Source organism: Diabrotica virgifera, chromosome 1 (assembly GCF_917563875.1).
Source record: "Diabrotica virgifera virgifera chromosome 1, PGI_DIABVI_V3a".
Classification (NCBI taxonomy): Eukaryota; Metazoa; Arthropoda; class Insecta; order Coleoptera; family Chrysomelidae; genus Diabrotica; species Diabrotica virgifera.
Window position 1 is genome coordinate 138,653,634 of NC_065443.1, and position 15,092 is coordinate 138,668,725.

Here is a 15,092-nt window from a genome sequence, read left to right on the forward strand (position 1 = left end):
TAACTTGAAGTAAAACACTCCTTGGTGTAGTTGGTATATTTTAAAATATACCAACTACATTAAGGAGTAGTAAATTCAAGTTAAATTTTATATAATTTTTAGTTATGAAACAATTTCGTTCCAAATTTGAGAGGCAGTTTGAAGATTGTTATGAAACAAAATAGGAGAGACAGGAATAAGTTGGCTTAACAGGTTTATTTAATATAATCATTGAAGTGAACGACGAGTGGAGAAGCCGTGTATTAGTACAGTGGAACCCCGATAAGTCGGCCCCCGATAACCCGGAAATCCGGCTAACCCGGACCGATTTTCATCAGAAAAAACAAACATTTTTTCATTTTGACTTAGTTTTTTACCAAGAAATAAACAATAGTGTATACAACTATACGTAATTTAGATGTACTGTGCATATGTATTTCATATTTTTGCAATTATAATATGTATTTTCCTATTAGAAATATTTATTTTACTAATTTTTACCATATTCTCCGGGTAACCCGAATTTTCGATAACCCGGATCGGCTGCGGTCCCGATTAATCCGACTTATCGAGGTTCCACTGTACCTGTTTACAAAAGCAAGAGAGATACTTATACAACAATGTACAAACATAACGTTTCATAAAACTACATAGTCATATAATGACGATGTGAGAGAAAGTAACTGAGAGACAGATATGTGAATAAAGCGAAAGATCCGGTAATTAATAATTTAAATCAAAACGGGAACTGGTGTATGTTTTGATTTATATAGAAGTGTGTACAAGTCATAGTCTTTTGCTATTAATTAATAATTTGGCTTTATGCAGGGCAGATCAGTAACAGATGCAATTTTCATTATAAGACAGTTGATGGAAAAATACAGAAATAAAGAAACAAACACTCATATGGTATTCGTTGATTTTGAGAAAGCATATGATAGATTTCCTCGAGAGATTCTGTGGTGGACACTCAATAAAAAAGGAGTCCCCGGTGAATATGGAAATATTGTGAGACACATTTATGACGGAATAACAACTAGTGTTAGAAGAAGTGTGGGAGAAACTGATAAATTTCATGTGAAAGTAGGATTGCACTAAGGTTCGGTGCTTAGTCTTCATTTATTCTCATTAGTTTTGGATCAGATAACAAAGAAACCTCAAGGTAACATTCTCTGATGCTTAATGTATGCTGATGATATAGTGTTAGTAGAACATAGTGAAAGCTAACAAAAACTAGAACAGTGGTGGCAAGCTCTTGAGGAAAAAGGTTTAAAACAAAGTTACTACAAATAAAATGATAACTTTAAATGGTGAAGTTATTCTATAGATAGGTGAATGAAACTAAAAGGAAAATTCTATAAAACTGCCATTAGATCAGTTATGTTGTACGGAAACTAAATGTTGGGATAATCTTAAGAATGAGTACCTATATTAGAGGAAGTCTATGGTTGGCACCAACTGATGCTAAACATCAGTTATGCTGAAGTTAAGACAGTGCGGGTATGTTGAACATCGAGACGCTAATCATCCAATACGAAGAGTCGCTGTTTGCTAGTTCCTGGAGGAAGTAGAAGAGGAAGACCACAGAACAACTGTGGGAGACGTTTAGACAGGACATGTCGGTGAAGAAGATTGATATCGGTATGACTCAGGATAGAAACTTGATGACTTCTTACATTCTTCAATAAACATTCTTTGAAATAACTATCGAAATGCATAATAAATATCTATTATAATTAGTAGATAATGTTGTGCATTATTTATTTGGTATATTTAAATACTTTTGATAATGAAGTGTTTACCGGGTAATTTTATTATTGTTTTGTTTAAGATAGTTGTGCTATTTTTAAACTATACTGAGTTCCTTATAGAGGATATTTAAATTTATTGAATATTTTGTATTATTTATTTTGAGTGCAGATAGATTAGAAAGAAATGAAGGAGTGTGTTGTTTTTTACAAATTTGGACTTAGGCCAATAGAAAATATGACGAATTTATGTTAAAAAATAAACGTTGAACAATATTTACGATGCAATTTGTTAAACTTCGACAATTACATTTGGCACATAAATTTGTTTAGAAATGAAGTAAAAATAAAAGAACTCTTATTTTTCACTACTTAAACTAAATGGAAATTTATCCAGACATCACAGACACAATCGAAGCCAAAAGACTTAATTGGTATGGACACCTTCAGAGAAAGCCTAAAAATAGATGACACAAAAACTCCAACCACTAGAAGAAAACGAGGTAGATCAAGACGATCCTGGAGAGATGTCGAAGATGCCTAAGATCTAAAAACCGAAGATTGCTTCGACAGAAAACTCTGGAAATTAGGATGCGAGAAGCGGCGCCCGCTGTAGAAGACTCGCTTATAAACTTCTGAAAACAACTAAAATTAACGACAAAAACTAAAAATGTACATATTATGTTAGGTAATCTAAAGAGAAAAGAGGGATGTATGAATAACGAGATACTCAACACAATGGAACAACGGAGGCAATGTAAGAACAAAGATAACTACACTAAGCATCAAAATTAACGCACCACCTTAAAAATGGGACATTTTTGTTATCTCGTATTTCCTAAACCTGTTGTTCGATTTAAGCTTTTTTTTAGTATATTGTAGCTTTATTCATCAAGAATATCGACGTAATAATATTATTGCTAAACAGGTAAGGGACCGTTCAAGTATTATGTAACGCAGGTTGGGGGGGGGGGTCAAAAATCGCGTTACGTAATCCCTTACGCTCCCTAAGTGTCATTGTATACCGGGTGTAACAATGATAGTGTGTTTTTTCCTCAAAGTTTGGAACACTCTGTGGAATGTGGAATATTCTAGCGTATATAAAATATTAAAATTAAAAGTCAACTGTAGCCTTGGGCGATTTTAACATTTTGCTTTTTGATTCATTCGCTTATGTGGGATAATAAAAAAGTTAGGTACTACAACAACTAGCCATGTTATTCATCAATACAGGGTGTTTCTAAATAAGTGCGACAAACTTTAAGGGGTAATTCTGCATGAAAAAATAATGACCGTTTGCTTTATAAACATGTATGTCCAAAAATGCTTCGTTTCCGAGATACGGGATGTTGAATTTTTTCTTACGAACTGACGATTTATTTATTGCTCTAAAACCGATTGAAATATGCAAATGAAATTTGGTAGGTTTTAAGAGGTAGTTATTGCGCATTTTTGACATACAATTAAGAATTTTATATTCACCTTTGACGTGCATACGGGATGTATCTACAATGTTTATACCCGTATGCACGCCAATGGTGAATATAAAATTCTTAATTGTATGTCAAAAAATGCGCAATAACCACCTCTTAAAACCTACCAAATTTTATTTGCATATCTCAACCAGCTTCAGAGCAATAAATAAATCGTCAGTTTGTAAGAAAAAATTCAACATCCCGTATCTCGGAAACAAAGCATTTGCGGACATATGTTTATAAAGCAAATGGTCATTATTTTTTCATGCCGAATTACTCCTTAAAGTTTGTCGCAGTTATTTAGAAAGACCCTATATTGATGAAGAACGTTGCTAGTTGTTAAAGTACCTGATTTTTTTATTATCCAACATAAGCAAATGAATCTAAAAAGAAAATGTTAAGACAGCCTAAGGCTACAATTGAGTTTTAATTTAAATATTTTATATAGGGTAGAATTTTCCACAAAGTGTTCCAAACTTTAATGAAAAAACACAGTATGATTGTTACACCCGGTATAAAATGACACTTACCTCTTTAGCAATAATATTATTACATCGATATTCTTGAAGATCAAAGCTATAATATACTAAAAATATCACTCAAATCGGACAACAGGTTTAGGAAATACGAGACATCAAAAATATCCCATTTTTAAGGTGGTGCGTTAATTTTGATGCTTAGTGTATAAATACAGGGAGATTAACCACTAGGTCAAGAAGATGATAAAGCAGGCAAAAGATACATTCTTTGAAGACAAATACAAAAAGATACTTAAAGAAATGGCAGGACTAAGAAAATAATATCTTACTGGTTCAGTTCTGGATAAATACGGGATTATTATAAGCCAAAAGGATGAGAAGGTCTATTGTATTCTGCCCAGTGTTGGGTCGAACAATCGACGAACTGTTCGATGATGAAAGAAGGGACCTGGAACATAGAATTTAAGAAGGAAATGGGTCCAGAAATTACAAAAAAAGAAATATTAGGCCGATGCCACATTATGCGTTTTGACCGGATGTGGTGAAAATGCATCCGTTTCCAACGCAACCGGACCGACCTGTCACACTATGCGTTTAGTCTGGTGCAGTTTGTAAGCGCGTACCGATGCCTCAAAACGCATCCGTTTCCAACGCAACCGGACCGATCTGTCACACTATGCGTTTTCACCGGATGCGGCGGAAACGCATCTGGTCAAAACGCATAATCTGACATCGGCCTTACACGGATAAACAACAATGAAAAGTAGGAAAAGTCCTAGATCTGGAATGCTTTCTATCGAGATATTAAAAATTATAGATGAGAGGCACATTGATGTTTTACTGACACTCTTGAACCAAATTTATACGTTTAATTTGGTATGGACACGTCGTGATGATCAGTATTAGATTCCTTGAAGTGGATAAGTCTACGGCCACTACTTACTGGAATAAGTAATAAGGACGGTGTTCAACACAAATGTGTCTGATCTCACTGTATATTAAACTAACAGCAGAACTTCTTCTTAAAGTGCCCTCTCCTTAAAAGAGGTTGGCTAGTACAATTGCAAACTCTGCTCTGTCTTCAGCTGTTCGTATTAGCTTTTCAAAATTTAACCCTGTTCATTGTCGAATGTTTCTTAGCCACGATAGTGTTTTCCTTCCTAGTCCTCTCTTTCCTTTCACTATTAATTGAGCATAGTGGTGCTTAATATTTCTTAGTGTGTGGTCTAGGTATAATGTTTTTCTAACTTTCACTGTGTTGAGAAAAGTTCTCGTTCTCTACCTATTCTATGCAGCACTTTTTGGTTTGAGGTGCGCGAAATAGTAGAATTTCGTTTTATTCGAGATTCACATACCTGTTTTTTGATTTTTTCGAAACAGCAGAACAAATTTTTGAAAAATTGAAACATGGGAAAATAACTAAAATAATACTTACCCTACTTGAAAATAAATTTTAGTCCTATCTAAGGGTGCGATTGTTGTTTTTGCCAAACCACCAGCGATCGCACCCGCCGTAAAACTAGTTATAACTAGGTGTGTGTTGCTTAGACTATAATCACTATTACTTTTAATACTTTTGTCGGCAGATACCATATTGGAAGACCTGGACATCAAGGCAATTTTATTGTTATCTTATCTGTAAAGAAAAATATGCGTTAAATATACAAGCTAACAATCATACGTATGACTATTACAAATAATAAAATGTTTAAACATGAAGAGAAGTGTATAAATATTTCTCAAACTTTGTATTACTTCTTCGAGTTTTTGTACTTAATAAAATGTTTGTTTTTTATAGGTAAAACGTAATTACAAGCCCGTCCCTGACTTACACGCCCGAAACGTGGACATTGACAAAAAGCCATGAAGAACGTTTAGGCTGTTTTGAACGTACAATCCTCAGACATACTTATAAAACCGTGCAGGAAAATGGATTACGGTGTAAACGCATTTTGAGCTTTATACTCTGGGCTAATTAGCAAAATACAAGGAAAAGTTATTTACCAGCAATTTTATTGCTTTAATCGAATCTTACGATTGTATATATTAATAATATAGTGTGCTACTTTTTTTTTCCTGTTTTTTTCAATTTCTGCTCTACACTATAACTCCAAATATTTTACACCAAAAACACTCGAATAAAAATTCACCGTAATTAAATTCTGCATAGAGACGTGTTTTTCCCAATTTACTTCGACGAAAATTTTCCCAGGAAAATGCGGGTTTTTCCAACAAAATTTTTAATTTTCAACTAAAATTTTAGATAAGTAATTGTTTATTAATAATTAAATAACTTGGTAATACAAAAACTCTTTTCATACAGATTATAATTCCAGAAGCCGATGGAAATTAAATGAACAGTTTAGCAACAATTGAATTGTTAATTAAAAATTTACGGTCGCTATAATAACCACAATAATTATGATACATAAGAAAAACTATAATTTTTGTATAAAAAGACACTGTACCTCTCTAATGTACTTTACAGAATTGAAATTGGACTATTTAAGCGGCCTCAGGAATATTTTAAAATTATAAACAAACTTTTGGCTTATAAACAAATAGAATATCTCGGGAAATATTAAATTAAATTTAATCATGAAAACGGTATTGAAAAAAAATTGGCAGGACGCTTCTTTTAAAAGAAAAAACGTTTAATTGTGATGAGTGGTTCCTGAGATACAACCGGTCAAAGTTGACCGGCATTTACGGCAAAGATATAAATAATAGGATCATATTTTTAGAACCATCACCTTTTTATTTTTGTCCTCTTTCTCCACACCAATTTTCATATCTTTAAAATACTTATACTCATAACATATATTATTATAATAAAAACTATCGATATTACGAGTGAAAATTGCCAAAAATAGCAAAATTCCAATCAAAAATTAGGTTGGAGAAAATGTAATCTTAAAGTTCAAAATCGGTATACGTTAAAAAAATACATTTTTTCGGCTTCCCATGGAGCAATTTTCTTCATTCTTTTTTTGTTCCCAAGTAACTCGAGTAGAGCCCTCTAACTAACGTGCATTATTAAATGTCAAACTTGCTTTTGTTTTGTTATAATAAATTAATTTATTTATTATAACAAAATTTTTTAATTTGTTTAAATAAAGATTGTTTAAATAATTATACAGCTTTCAAATGAGAATATTTGTGTTTTTAACGTTAAAAGGTACACTTGTAAGTTTATCTCTAACTTATCTTTAACTTTATAAGTTAAAAAAAGTCTACAACTGGAAAAAATTTATAGTTTTCTTTTCTTATAAATAAATTAATCTATTATAACAAAACAAAAGCAAGTTTGACATTTAATAATGTAGTATGGCTCTACTCGAGTTACTTGGGAACAAAAAAAAAAGAATGAAGAAAATTGCTCCATGGGAAGCCGAGAAAATGCATTTTTTAACGTATACCGATTTTGAACTTTGAGATTACATTTTCGCCAACCTAACTTTTGATTGGAATTTTGCTATTATTGGCAATTTTCACTCGTAATATCGATAGTTTTTATTATAATAATATATGTTATGAGTATTTTAAAGATATGAAAATTTGTGTGGAGAAAGAGGACACAAATAAAAAGGTGATGGTTCGAAAAATATGATCCTATTGTTTATATCTTTGCCGTAAATGCCGGTCTACTTTGACCAGTTGTATCTCAGGAACCACTCATCACAATTAAACGTTTTTTCTTTTAAAAGAAGCGTCCTGCCGCTTTTTTTTCAATACCGTTTTCATGATATTTAAATTAATATTTCCCGATATATTCTATTTGTTCATAAGCCAAAAAATTGTTTATAATTTTAAAATATTCCTGAGGCCGCTTAAATAGACCAATTTCAATTCTGTAAAGTACATTAGATAGGTACAGAGTATCAGTGTTATTCTTATGTATCATAATTATTGTGGTTATTATAGCGACCGTAAATTTTTAATTGACAATTCAATTGTTGCTAAACTGTTCATTTAATTTCCATCAGCTTCTGGAATTATAATCTATACGAAAAGAGCTTTTATATTACCAAGTTACTTAATTATTGAAAAACAATTACTTATCTAAAATTTTAGTTGAAAATTAAAGATTTTGTTGGAAGAACCAGCATTTTGAGTAAGTAATGAAGCTTAAAATACGACAAACGTCGCAATTTTTACAGAATGAATCGATTTGCTTGAAAATTTGAGAGTAAGTAGTGGATAGTACAACGATCAAAATCTATATCATGCCAAAAGGCGCTTTTACCATGGGGGTGGTTGCCACCCCATCTCGGGGGTGGAAATTTTTATTATATTTTGACCGCAAGAGTTGGAAAAAACATTCATTATAAGCAAAAAACGTTCTATACATTTTTGTGATAAAATTAATAGTTTTCGATTTATTCGCTATCGAAAGTGTTATTTTTATATTGAAAAAATCAATGTTTTTAATCAGTTTTCTGCTAATAACTCAAAAAGTTTTCGTTTTATCAAAACAACTTTACTTAACAAAACTGTACCTTTTGAAAAAATAAACAAAACCGTTTTTTTTTTGTTTTCTTTACGACCAATAGTAATCGAGCTATACTTTATTATATGTTGGCTTTTCTTCGTCAAATGCTAGATATTGTACTTTCAAAGTCAAAGGACGGGAAAACTATGAATTTTTCGAGGATAACTTGTTGAAACTAATTACAAGTATTTAAAAATATGTATCTCCAGAAATAAAAAAAATTCTAGCTAAAAAAATTAAGTGACTTATAATGAAAAGAATGTCAGTCCCTATTTTTTCAGCAAAAAAGTGATCGTAAACAACCCCCTAATCACCACCCTAATTAAAATTTGTCATTGACCTAATTTGGTTTTCTTGACTTATGTATTTTTAATAGGTTCTAGAAGTTTGATCGGCTTAGAATGAGTTTAAAAAAATAAAAGCGAATAACGAGTTTTTGTAGTTTATGCCTTTTATAGTATGCCCTTTTGTTCAGAATAGAATTTTTTTTTTTTTTTGAGTGAATTTGATGGTCTTGGCCGAGCCAATTAGCCAGACATTTTGTTATTTTAAAAACAAACAAATTTGATTTTTCAATCAGAGGAATTTTTTCTGTATTTCTAACTCTAAATACATAACAAACTAACATTATTATCTACAATTATTATCTAAATAATACTCTATTTTGGTTGTTCATTTTTTTTTGTAAATTTTTATTTTTTTTTTGTATTTTTTTGCATTTTTTTTATATTGTTAATTTGTTTTTTTTATTAATTTTTTTATTGGTATTTTTTATAAATTGTTTTTTTTTGTACTACGCTAAGACGTAAACCCGATTCATCCTCGCGGAGGTTTACATCTTCTTAGTTTTTTTTTGCTTTTTTTATTTTTTCTGTTTTTTTTTTTTTTTTTTTTCTTTTCTTCTTCTCTTTTTTTTTTGTTCTTTTCTTTTTTCAATTATAATATACAATAATTACTTAAATCTACAGGATTATTTAAAACAAAATAACAACAAAACAAACATGTTTGTTTTGTTTTAACAAACATGCCTGCTTTGTTTTAACAAAATTTCTTAAACACAGGGTAAATTTTATTGCTACAATCTATATTTACAATTTTTGATATGTTCGTAAATTGTTTTTAATATATTAATATCTTCAGAAAATATCAAATTATTCAGGTAGACGGGAAGTGGAATTTTTAATATATTAAGATTATCATAAAATTTGTTTATATTTACTGATTGATGTGAACATTCGAGGAGAATATGTAGTAGATTACCTTCTTTTCCACACTCACAGTTAGGTGACTCTGTGAGACCCAGACTGTACATATGAAGGGGGGTAAGAGCATGATTACATCTCAATCTATTTATAACTCTTATAAAATGGCGATTTGATACAGAATGAAACCATCTTTTAATGGGAATTTCAGGTCGCATGTGTTTGTAATTACTACCAGTTCTCGTGTTTCGATAATACCTTTGCCAATTTTCTTTTTGGTGTCGTCTACTAATAATATCAATATCCGAAATGGGTAGTAAGTTCATGGGAAGTTCTTCGCCTATTTCTAGGGCGGATTTGGCTAGCCTGTCTACTATTTCGTTACCCCTAATGCCTGCGTGTCCTTTTATCCATGATATAATGATGTTTTTTCCTAAATTTGCAATTTTATTATAAAGAGTCATAATTTCCAGTTCTATATGATTGAGTTGTTGGTACTTATGTACGTTAGTTAGTCTATCAACGACACTCTTACTGTCTGTAAATATTATGCAGCTATAGGGTTCGTTACTAAATATGTGTCTTAAAGCAAAAAGTATCGAAGATTAGCATCGAAGATAGAAATAAAAAATAGAAAGATTAGCATCGAAGATACGAAAAAATATTTAAATATGAAATTGTAGCTTATTTAATTCCCAAGAACTTGATTTGCAAAAATTTTTTTACGACAAAAATTGAGTGAGCTATTGACAATTAAAACTTGTAATGACATGCAAAAACCACCTTTACCAATCCTTTCAATGCCACCTCTTTTTGTAACTAAGAATTTTAAAAGGATTTAATATTAATAGCCTTATAGGTCTTGTAAAAACCTATAAAAATTTTTTCTAACGAACTTTCTAAGATAAAAATAAAAAAGTTACGGTTAAAAAATCAATATATTTTTTTGAAAATAAAAAATCCAATTGGAGGCATAATAATGTACGTTAGCGGTGTTTTTAGTCATTGGACTTATTTATTCTTCTTTATTTTTGTATTATTAATAGATTCTAGAAGTTTGACTGGCTTAGAATAATTAGTTTTTAAAAAACTGAAGTTTAATGCGAATAACGAATGTTTCCAATTTGGTAAAAAATGCCATTTTCTTCAGAATAGAAAGATTAGCATCAGAGATACGAAAAAATGTTTAAATATGAAATTGTAGGTAATTTAATTCCCAAGAAATTGGTTTAATAAAATTTGTTCTACGGCAAAAATTGAGTGAATCGTAAATGCGTATACCATCGAAAAACATTGATTTTTTAGATACAAAACACTTTCGATAGCGAATAAATCAAAAACTATTAATTTTATCAAAAAAATGTATAGAACATTTTTTGCTTAGAATGAATGTGTTTACTAACTTTTGCGGTCAAAATATAATAAAAAATTTCCACCCCCGAAGTGGGGTGGCAACCACCTCCATGGTAAAAGCGCCTATCGGCATCATATAGATTTTGATCCATGATAGACTATCCACTACTTATTATCAAATTTTCAAGCAAATTGATCCATTCTGTAAAAATTGCGAGGTGAAAAGCTTTGGTTCCTGGACTATACGCAGAAATACACGCCTTAAGAGGATCGGTACGTATTTTCGGCTGCAATGCTATTCAAATGGGGATTCATTTTTTTCGAATCCTGAGAAAACTAATAAGTATTTTTGAAAAATTTAAACGCAGAATGAAAGATTACGTTATTAGCGAGGGCCGAAAGTCCCTGAGAACTTCTATAATGTTTATTTTAATAAGTTACAGGGGTGAAAAAACTAAGAGAAAATTTAGTGTGATTTTTAATTTCAAATATCTCATTCAAAATAAACTTTTTATTTATTCTAAGGGACTTTCGGCCCTCGGTAATAATTTAGTCTTTCATTCTGCGTTTAAATTTTTCAAAAATATTTATTGGTTTTTTCAGGATTTGAAAAAAATGAACACAATGCCGTGGTAATATTTTCCAAATCTGTCTTTGTCTTACAACGCACTCAACCGAATATAATATTGTCAGCATATATTGTCAGTCAGACACTGACAATCAGTGACAATTTTAAATATTTGACATTGCATCGGGAATATTTTGAGAAATTGATTAAATATTATTGATATATAGTGTATTTGATAAATAATTGATTTAAGACGTGAACTTAATAAAAAGTTATTTATTGTGTATTATTTGTGGAAGATCCAAGCAGAGAATACATCAGATATATCCTGTGATCCAAGTATTTTGTTGTTAGAGATGTTCAAAATTGTAAGCATTCCAAAATAACAACATATTATTAAAAAATCACTTTAACACTTTTCCTCTTTTCTCGATTGATTATTAGTTTTTGTTGTACAAATAAATTATTACAATCACTGAAAACATAGTTAGTTAAAAAATTATCACATTTATTAACTGAATTAATAATTTGCAATTATAAAAATAACAGTTATCCAAGAACATTCAAAAGCCATCTCTTTAAATTAATTATGACATTTTCAAGTATAGTAATTTTACTACAAAAACGTTATTACGTAGGTCAAAATTTTTGACGTAAGAGAACTGTCAAAACATTAGAATGTGACTTTTCATTATTGGCATGTTTATAATAAACATGGCGATAATGAAAAGTCACATTCTAATGTTTTGACAGTTCTCTTACGTCAAAAATTTTGACCTACGTAATAACGTTTTTGTAGTAAAAATACTATAGAATGACATTCTAGTAATGTTTACATATCCACACCAGTGTGAATTTTACTACACGTAATTTGCCGTGTAAAGACAGAAAAAGTAGGGATACACGTAAAATATTTGCGAATTATGTACCCATAGCCTTAAGAAGAAATACATTTGGAGTATCAAGCTATAATTAGTATAATACATTTATATAAATAATATACATGCATTATTAAAATTTTAAGATTTCTTACGAAATAATAGAAAGTAAAATTCAATAACTTTCTTTTATAGAAAAACTTGAAATAATTTATTATTCAGAAAGTAGCCCAGTTCTTATTATTTTATCGAGCTACCCCAGTTTAAAAAAATTAGTGTTCTACGTATCACAAGAGGCGAGATATTGCAAAAATTTTTCAACGCGCTTCAGTTCGAAGTTCCACTCTAAAAAAACGGAGCTTGCTAAAATCTTTCATCCACTAACGTTGCCTGCATTTTAAGGGGTTATAACTTTTTTACGCCATCTCTGTATATTCGCGGTGTGCAAGAACTTGGAGGGGATACGAGAAACGATCGTGCGCGAATAGCGGAGAAATCTTGCTACTTTCTTAAATAAATAATTCATATTGTCAATTGAAATTGTCAAATTGACGTACATTTCATATCTACTGTCATTGAACAAGAAAAATTATATGTTGCTCACAATATTGATATGATATGCAATTATTATATAAAAGTTTATTTAATTAATTGTATTTTGCTTGCAGTACTGCATTTTAATAATAGGGCTTTTCATCGATTGTCATTTGTTTCGAGCTTCTGTCATATGTTGTATAATCTGTGTATGATATTAATATACACGGATTATACGAGATATGACAGAAGCTCGAAACAAATGACTGTGAATGAAAAGCCCTATAAATTTTATTTACTACATACAATTGTTTACCTTTTAATAACATAACCTAAATCTTACTTTTTCTTCTTATAATTTTTTTTGGGGCTACGGCCTTGACAATTATCTAGCAACCAGGACCAATGATGTGATTGGCCAATATAATTAAAAGTGCGAAAAAAGTTGCCGAGCTATGAAACCAGGTGTCGCTTTTCCGAACTTGCACGGTCCCAATACCATCTAAGTATAAATTGAATCATAAAATTCACTCCACTTAGTCTGTTCAATTTTCAGCTATTTCAGTTCTATGTTAAGGGGATGGGTACGTAGTTTCGGCTCTAATGCTACTTAAATGGGATTCATTTTTTTCAAATCCTGCGTTTAAATTTTTTTAAAATATTTATTAGTTTTTTCAGGATTTGAAAAAAATGGACACCATGTCCTTGGTGATATTTTCCAAATCGAACATTCGCTATCTTTGTCATACAACGCACTGAGTCAAATAGAATATGATGACAAAACAGTGACAATTTTAAATATTTGTCATGGCATCGGGAATATTTTGAGTTGTTGATTAAATAATATTGATAGTGTATTTGATAAATAATTGATTTAAGAGGTGAATTTATAAAAAGTTAATTGTGTGTTATGTATGGGCGATCCAAGCAGAGAACTGACCAGGATATATTCTGTGATCCAAGTATTTTGTTGTTAAATATGTTCAAAATTATAAGCGTTTCATAGTAACAATATATTATTAAAAAATCACTTTACCACTTTTCCTCTTTTCTCGATTGAGTATTAGTTTTTTGTTGTACAGTATATAAATTATTACAATCACTGAATACATAATTAGTGAAAAAATTATCATATTTATTAACTGAATTAATAATTTGCAATTATACAAGTAACAGTTATCCAAGAACATTCAAAAACCATCTCTTTAAAGTTAATGATGACATTGTCAAGTAGTAATGTTTACATATCCATACCAGTGAGAATTTTACTACACGTAATTTAATTTGCCGTGTAAAGACAGAAAAAGTAGGGATAGCCGTAAAATATTTGCGAATTATGTACCGATGGCTTTAATAAACAATGAAAATATGAAAAAAAATGACTTTTTGTTATTATAAATGTTTAGGTATATACTAAAACGTCCGCCATTTTTCAAACGGTTTTTTATCAACAATTTTGATAAAATGTTGAAAGTCGTTTAATATATCTTAAACTTGAAGCCTCAAAGATTCGAATGCGATCTGCTACATAAATACCTCTAATTCGATAATTGGACAAATAGGTACAGTCGTTTAAATAATCAGTCTCCTGGATAAACAAACTTAATTATGTACTTACAAACTATTTGTTCGATCTGTCTGAAATCTAGCACACTTCGATAACATTGTCAGAATTTCAAGTAGTTATATCAAATTATTAAAAAATAATTTGATTTGATAAATTACTGCAAAATGCAGAGTTTTTAGCAATGATCTCGATCATCTGTTAATGTATTTTAATTTAGAAACTCGCAAATTAAAGAACTTTTAAAGATCTACCACTTTTATTTGAAACATTTTTCTCTAAAATGTATCAGAAACATTTTATAGGCAAAAAATGTTTTTTTTTTCACTTTTTATCGTCTAAATAAACAAAGCAAAATCAGCTGTAGGTACGTCTTCAAGGAATTGTCATCAGCACATCAGTCATTCCTCATGTCTCATATACTTTTTAGAACCCTCAAAAACCTGTATAATAAGACCCCGTGAAATCGATGATTTTTTCACAAATATACAGAGGTAAATAGAGCAAGAGTAACTTTCCACAAAAAATCAAGTTTTTACATTGTTAAATATGTTTTTAATGCCAATAACTCCACAAGTGTCTTCTATATAAGTATGTAATACTGACCTTCGTACACCTTATGTAGCCGCTAAAACACTTATATCCGACACAAATATTGCAATTACAAAGTACACTACTTATAGAACGAAGTGATCACTAATTATTATCAATTAAATTTATATCATTATTGGTCACAATCTACCATCTACCGCGTATGTTTTTCACTAAACAAGTAGTGGAATAAATCCTTCATTTTTGGTGACCTTACATAATGTAAACA

General features: G+C 30.3%; 1 protein-coding gene across 2 annotated transcripts in view; it reads right to left on the reverse strand.

Annotated features, from left to right (window-relative positions):
* Positions 1 to 15,092, reverse strand: part of LOC114330286 (mitochondrial coenzyme A transporter SLC25A42) — a 68,430-nt gene that overhangs the window by 32,005 nt on the left and 21,333 nt on the right. The window contains exons 1-2 of one of the 2 annotated variants that reach the window (XM_028279610.2): positions 14,879 to 15,038; positions 5,117 to 5,317 (exon numbers count right to left, since the gene is read on the reverse strand). In XM_028279610.2, the coding sequence (XP_028135411.1) occupies positions 5,117 to 5,292 (176 nt within the window). In that variant the 5' untranslated portion in view covers positions 5,293 to 5,317; positions 14,879 to 15,038. Of the gene's footprint in view, positions 1 to 5,116; positions 5,318 to 14,878; positions 15,039 to 15,092 lie in introns of those variants that run through there. The other variant, XM_028279611.2, reaches the window with a different exon arrangement.